The sequence below is a fragment of the Puntigrus tetrazona genome, chromosome 5, assembly GCF_018831695.1.
Source record: "Puntigrus tetrazona isolate hp1 chromosome 5, ASM1883169v1, whole genome shotgun sequence".
Lineage (NCBI taxonomy): Eukaryota > Metazoa > Chordata > Actinopteri > Cypriniformes > Cyprinidae > Puntigrus > Puntigrus tetrazona.
In genome coordinates, this window is record NC_056703.1 from 17,586,738 (window position 1) to 17,593,721 (window position 6,984).

The 6,984-nt window shown below is 41.8% G+C and overlaps 2 protein-coding genes across 4 annotated transcripts; one reads left to right on the forward strand and one right to left on the reverse strand.

Annotated features, from left to right (window-relative positions):
- Window positions 1–85: 85 nt before the first annotated feature.
- On the reverse strand, window positions 86–5,620 carry ccnh (cyclin H). 3 transcript variants are annotated; one of them, XM_043239051.1, is made up of 10 exons: window positions 5,502–5,620; window positions 4,225–4,354; window positions 3,984–4,106; window positions 3,824–3,897; window positions 3,529–3,739; window positions 3,281–3,444; window positions 3,125–3,195; window positions 2,440–2,542; window positions 380–443; window positions 86–296 (listed from the first exon to the last, which is right to left on the reverse strand). In XM_043239051.1, exons 2-10 carry the CDS (start codon window positions 4,339–4,341, stop codon window positions 264–266), a joined length of 960 nt encoding a protein of 319 aa, XP_043094986.1. In that variant the 5' UTR covers window positions 4,342–4,354; window positions 5,502–5,620; the 3' UTR covers window positions 86–263. The 3 variants fall into 3 exon arrangements, with proteins under 3 accessions (XP_043094986.1, XP_043094984.1, XP_043094985.1); XM_043239049.1 differs by lacking the exon at window positions 5,502–5,620 and adding an exon at window positions 4,558–4,710; XM_043239050.1 differs by lacking the exon at window positions 5,502–5,620 and adding an exon at window positions 4,545–4,685.
- On the forward strand, window positions 5,176–6,949 carry LOC122345176 (major centromere autoantigen B). The gene has a single exon (XM_043239047.1). The coding sequence runs from the start codon at window positions 5,328–5,330 to the stop codon at window positions 6,642–6,644; it is 1,317 nt and encodes a 438-aa protein (XP_043094982.1). The 5' UTR covers window positions 5,176–5,327; the 3' UTR covers window positions 6,645–6,949.
- Window positions 6,950–6,984: the final 35 nt, after the last annotated feature.

Below are 6,984 nucleotides of genomic sequence, written 5' to 3' on the forward strand. Positions count from 1 at the left end.
AATTATCAATGTAATGCATTCATTTCTCTCTCCTAAAAAAAAGTAACCGCTTCACGTTCGTGGTAATAATACAGCAACCCAACAATTATGTAAATAAAAAATAATGTTTTATTTTTACAGAAGAAAAAGCATTACATGACATTTTGCTGAAATATTTACAATCCCCTTTGAGAAGTGCATCCTCTGTCAGTTACGGCAAGTGTCAAAAGGAATGACACAACCTGCTCGGAGAGGATGAGGTCCATTTAAAAACAATTTTATAGTCACAATGCATCCAAATCCTCATCAGTCCACTCCTGCAAAACAGAAAATCCATAAGCTTCGAGCAGTAGCCAGAGGATGTGCATCTGAGGAACACGTAATCTTCAAATTAACTTACTTCCTCAGCCACCATCTGCCTTTTCACGACGTGATCATCATCCTCATACCCATGTTTTCTTTTCCTGAAGGACGTGGACAGAGGAAACCATCAGAACCATAAACTTATCATCTGAAGGTTGCATTCATTTAGTGTCTTTGGCGACCCATCAATCTCACACACATCAAAGCATGTAAACTAGTGCATCGATGTAGCTCATAACTGTAGCTAGTAACCACATGTCCGTGTCAGGTTCTTGTTTAACTGTGGCCTCAAAAGAAAGATTCCAAATAACTGTTGTGAGCTAGAAATCGCGTCTAAATTGAGTAAAGAACAAGCTGATCTATAGCCATAGCCATCTGAAAGTACTTAATTTTTTTATGGCTTACTATCAGTCCCTCGAGACGTAATGCTGAAAGGTCACCGTGCCTAATTTTGTCTTTATTTTGCAGAACTGAATGTACCTTTATGGCTGTAGCAACCACTATCCAGATCCTCTGAAAGAAAAGACTGGTAGCAAAAACAGCAAGACTCGTTCTCCCCAGATGCAAATGAAGAAGGTGGATGCTCTGACTGTAGTTAGGCAACACACTGCCAATCTCCGTCTTTTAAAGCAACCGATTCAAAACTCAAATTCGCACTTAGCCATCAAAGAGATGGTTAGAGATGTTATTTCTGTCTAAATAATCTCTTAGACCTTCCTACACTGAAAATGACGAATCTCCAACAGACGTACCAAAACTGAAACGCTTGTCGACTTGACCCCTCATGGAGATGTCTGCAAAATCAACTTGGATCTGCCCGACTTCAAACGATACAACTGGTGTAACCGACCTGGGAGCCGTGAGCGCTAGACTGGCATCTGTAGCAAGCAAAAACTTTGGCACTGCATTGCTCTTGACCATCAGGGAAGCGAGATGCACTTATGATGCAAGCCTTAAGAAACCGTCTACACTCAATACTACCGCACAACCTTTTCCTGTTTTCGACTGCGGTTTCAGATAGAGGTAGGCTTAGATCCTACAGATATCGACTGATTCCTATCTTACCTTCTGAGCTGCTTCGCTTGACAAGATGCTGCATCCTGGCTTTTATCTCCAAACCAGTGTTTGTACGTGATACATGAGCAGATCAGTGAGACCGATTCAATTTCGGAGGATAGATTACACGAGGCTGGAGCATGCGTCCACTTTTAATAACCTGCCCCCTGTTCTTCCACCTATCCTACAATGGCACCATCTCGAGCTCAAATTAATTTCAAAGCTTTTCCCTAGAATGGGCCGAGTAGATTATGAGCTTCCTGGTTTATTTCATATCGCAAAAAAGTCGAGCATCAAGACCTACTGACTGTAAACTATATTATTTTATTATATCAGTCTGTTCATGTTTATCGAACTCGCTTGAGGAGTTAATTTGGCTGTTTCTTGATGTGTATTATTATGTAAAGCCTCAAAACATATGGCCAATTTATTATGATTCTATAATGTCCTATCGTTTGCTCGATCTTACAAGTAGTTACATTGTCCTGTGCTCGCTGAATCCCTCACAAAGAAAGTACTGTGGTGGTACCATTGTACAGTGGAGTTAACTGATGGAAATACCATGGTACTCCAATATACATCATTGTAATGAGTGACTACCATGGTATATGTCCAAATATCTGCTTTTAACCATTGTGCCATGTCATAAAAACATGGTATTGCGTTCATGTTAGTGTATGAAGGTGTATATTCGCTACGACTTACTTGAAACGGCTCACTTTATACTCATCTACAGCTGATGTAGAGGATGCTCTACAGTACATTTAGCTGCATTTTATGACCCAGCAAATCTATAAGAAGCATGATGCAGATTTACTTTTTTTGTTTTGTTTTGTATTTGAAGTAGCTCATGTATTTTTATTTTTCTATTTTATACGCAAAACCCACGACTTTTGCATCTTAGATACAAAACACCAAGTTACTAACCTGGCTGAATAAAACTCTTAGTACGATTAGTTTTGTGTGCTTTTTAAAGAGACTGAGATCTGATTAGAACCGCATGGGCCATGTCATTGATTTTAGATTTTAACAAACACTCACAGGTTTGTAGCAAATTCAGCATGAATCCTTTCCAGTTTCTGTTTGCAGGCATTGACCTCCTCGGCTTTGGGAAGCTCATATGCTTTAACAAGACTTGTTATACCTATAATGAGAAAAGACACGATAGTATGGTCATTTTTGATGACTACAGTTGCCCTTAACACAACAAGCTTCCAAATAACTGGTTTGCCAGCTACGGTTACTAGTATGCACAGCATCAGCAAATCCAAACTTCTGATGTATGGATATGGATATGTTGGTAAGTTTTTTTTTCTTCTACAGTTTTAAAAGAAATGACAGAAGTCGTATTTTAAATAATATCGTTAAAATAATTTTTCCACCATTACTCCACTTTTCAGTTTCAAGTATTAAGATCAAAAGATGTTTTAAGAAGATCAGAAGTATAAATTGGTCAATTATTCTAGACTTAGAGTGGTACTAGCGTACATTGAGTCCACGTAGGGTTAAAGTATGAGAGGGTTCAAAGTCTTTAGTCTTCAAAATGGAATTTCATTTAGCATAAAAATCTTTAAGAGATAAACCTCTCATAAAATCACTTTGATGAAGTTCCAGGCCACCATTTATCAGAATATCTAAGCGCTTTCATGAAGCCTTCGCAGAATTGTTTAGAGTTATTCATCTCTTATCTAGTGACATTTTAACAGTAAAAAAGAAAAATGCTTACGTCTCATTGACTCATACATCTTTGAGAGGGTCTCTTTGTCCTCCTTAAGCCCCATGCATTCTGTCAAATATCTGTAAATGTCAAAGAAAATACTTTTGAACGTCCTGCCATCTCAACTGTTCAGCTGAATCTGTGAATGCTGAAGGAGAAACCTACGCCTCCATCTTGAGGCCAGCGCGTGCTGCACCGTTAAGGATGGCGGTAAGGCCAATCTGAGATGGAGAAAAAAGGAGTCCAGCATCTGTCATTGATGCTCTGTTGAGGAAGTCTTCTGCGCTCTTTCTCAGCATCTCTGGGTTCTCTAACAAAGGGTATCTGGTCTGAGAATACAGAAACCGTGAGCTTTAATTCACTCAGTGCGTGTTAATATTAACACTGGCACAATCTGTATGCTTTAGACTCACTTTCAGGTCAATCAGAAAACCCTCCAAAGGCCGATAAGGATTGTGAACAACTAGATGAAAATTGAGCTGCTGGATAAGAAGCAGCTCATACTCCAGAATCTGTTCTAGAGCCCTCTCCTGTCCTGCAGGGCTCTCTTGAAGGTTCCCTACAAACTGAGTGCTGGACACATTAAACTCATCCACTTTACAGGAGAGATATGCACACGTCAACCTGCAAAAGTGGGGGCGCAGAGTTCAGAAATTAAAAACCGAAATAATTCATGATCTTATGGCTCATTCAGCTCAGTGCACTTACATTATGGTCCGAGGGTGATACTCCATCAAAGAGTTGTTCAAATAGAATCTTCTGAAATACATACAAGCTGTGCCCTGAACAACACATACTGGGTTTAAAATACAAAAAAGTCAGAACAGTACACTAGAGGTTTCCATATCTGAGAAAAGTGACTTATTACCACAACAGATTTGGGCATAGCAGGTTTGAACACGGCACAGAAGTCAAGCAATCTCTTCTCATAGTGTCTGAAGAGCACTTTCTCTTCTTGCTCATTAAGAAACATGGATTCATTTATTCCGGGCTGAAACATAGATGAAGTCTAAGCTAAGTATGATTGGGGTTTAGATAGACAATTTTGTAAACTTCAAATGTAGAAAGGTATATAAAATATAAAGAGAAATCCTGCGGTCGTCACTCACCTTCCCACTGGTCAAGCCTTTTGAGCAGAACTTCCGATTAGCTTCTAGTCTTAATTTATCTAAGGATTCCTCTTTATCGTAAGTCCAGAATTTCTTCTGAGAGCTGTTGTGATACATGTTGAATATAAAGCTGTGAACAGAACAATACAACTATGATTACACACCGCGGCTCTCGTACAGAAGTTCAGTAAGTTAGGTTACCAGGCTAATTACATTTATAGCAAAGTCTACATGTATATTTAAGTTAGTGCATTGCACTGCCGAGGGAGTAAATTAAGGAAACGTTTTCATATATTAATTAAAATTATCCTAAGGATTACATTTCTGTCTCACCCTCTTGGGCACACGGTGACGCTCCGTCTGGACGGTCGTAAAAATATTAAACGATTTTAACAGATTTGGCTGATCTTTGTTTCAAACAATGTTTTAACAGTTGACATGCGCGAGAACGCGTCGCGTACGATTCACGCAACCTTTTAGGCGCTTCTGGATGATGTTGATTGTGTTCCCCGCTCACGAGTCTGACTCATTTCTGAGAATCGGCTCTTTTGAATACATGGTTTAAAGATCCGGTTCCTACAAACAATTCAGCAATTCTTTTACTTCATTAGTTTTAATGAAGTAAAAGAATTAGTTTGGCACTAGTTGTGTCAAATTCAGCTAACCAAGGGCTCCAGGATTACTAAACGTCCAGTCTGGGGTTTTAGAGCTTGTTTGGATCGGACAGTAACCTTTTAGTACCAAAGTATGTGCCAAGGCTTATCTTCACACCCCCTAAAACGACCAGTTAGAGCCATTTATAACAAAATTCATTTATTCAATTTTATTCCGTTTCTTAATTACTTTTGTTTTAAGACATAATTGCCGTAATAAATACATTTGCACCAGTACAATTATAAACAGTGAATGTTTCCTATTTGTGTTAACAGAACTCTCATACGGTCACTCCATGCAAACATTTTAGTTGTATTTGTACAATTTCAGCAGCGCTCGATTCAGTCTGACTCGTGTCCGAATCATTCTGACAGAACCAGTTCAACTGATTCGCTTAAAAGAATCGCCGCGAGAGTTCAAATCTCCATGGCTTCTGAGAGTACGTAAACATGGCCACGAGGAAATATCTCCGCAGATCAATTCAAGAAAGAAAGCGTCTACTTGAGAAATATGACCAGCTTCCTCCAATGTCCAAAGAAGCTGCAGCGCGTCTGCTAAACATCTCGGGGTCGCTGCTTTGCATCTGGCTCCGGAAAAGGAACATAAAAAACGGCAAGTCTAACCTTCCCAGGACCGTCTTCCCATCCCGCAAGACGCCTCGGGTAGAAGCTGCGGTCCTGAGGTGGATCGATGCTTCTCGTGAGAACGGAATTACGGTAGATGATGTAGCGATTCGTAAAAAAGCGACTCTCGTGGCGAGAGAAATGGGCCTCTGCGGTTTCAGGGCGAGCACGGTGTGGTTGGCACGCTTCAAAACACGGGAGACCGTAATACGAGCGATGTTCCGGGTGGGCCGAAAAACGGGAGACGCTACCAAAGAGCCCAAACCCGGTAACGACAACAAAGCCGCGGAGCCGAAAAGCAGCTTCGAAAAAAAGACTCATCAAATCGAAGCCGCGTTGTGGCGGTGGATCGATCAATCTCGCGAGAGCGGCGTCAGCGTAAATGAGTCGACGGTTTGTTCGAAAGCGGCTCGGTTGGCCAGAACCGTGGGTTTTTGTAACTTCAGGGCGAACACAGACTGGTTCGCCCGCTTTAAGTCACGAGAGGGAGTCGTGCGACAGATGTTCCGGATCGGCGCAAATAATCGCCCTTCTGATGATAAAGCACTGGCACAGTTGGTACCGAGAATGGATCTGACATCTGCAGAGACGCGACAACTTGAAGCCGCGCTTTGGAGGTGGATCGATCGGTCTCGGGAGAACGGTGTTGTTACAGACCAGACGATTCTTTCAGAGGCGACCCGCTTGGCTAGGATGGCGGGATTCGGTAACTTTCGGGCAAGCGCGGACTGGCTCAGCCGCTTTAAAACCCGTGAGAAAGTTGTACGAGAGATGTTCCAGCTCGACCGGTATTCGGGAGATCCACAGAGTGACCAAACCGAGCGCAGAAGTGCGTCTGATCAGGTCACCCAACGGTCTGACAAAAGCTCCGCGGAGCAGTCCGGCGATGAGAGCGACTCCCTACCGGATCTGGACATCCCAAAACTCGAGCCGACGGTGGTCACGGCTGAGCTCGACGGCGGTTCTCACGCGGTCACCGTACCTTCGCTGTGGCAGATGAGGGAGGCTATGAAAACACTGGCCACCGGGTTACTGTACAGAGGATTCTGCGACTTTAAACTCCTTCATCAGTTTGAAAAAGAGGTTGACGCTGTTTTGAGAAGATCAGTGGCCCTAAGAGCGCAAAACGGCTCGCAAGCATAACGACTCTGAGACTTAAGCGTGTTCATGTTGTTATGTAGTGTTTCTTTCAGCTCGATCCTAACGGGACAGGCAGTCCCTCAGATGACCACGCGGCGGCGCCAAGTGTTCGTTATAACACACTTTCCTATGTGTTTCCTGACTACGAAATGTGGTTCCGTTAGGCTATTTGTCAACCCAGTTTATAATTTGCAGCATTAACGTGTATTAAATTATTTGTATGTTTTTATTTTAGTTCAAATGCGTAACCACTGACACGAATGTTTCAATTACTGACTTTATACAAAAATAAAAGCTTTTTAAAAAAAGCTCTGTTGATGGATTTTTTTTTTTTTTACACGAA

Coding starts and splice junctions, on each gene's coding strand:
- ccnh (XM_043239051.1), bottom strand. CDS start 4,341: ATGTATCACAACAGCTCTCAGAAGAAATTCTGGACTTACGATAAAGAG. Junction 4,107..4,224: donor AAGGCTTGACCAGTGGGAAG/GTGAGTGACGAC, acceptor TCTATGTTTCAG/CCCGGAATAAATGAATCCAT. Junction 2,543..3,124: donor GATGTATGAGTCAATGAGAC/GTAAGCATTTTT, acceptor TTCTCATTATAG/GTATAACAAGTCTTGTTAAA.
- LOC122345176 (XM_043239047.1), top strand. CDS start 5,328: ATGGCCACGAGGAAATATCTCCGCAGATCAATTCAAGAAAGAAAGCGT.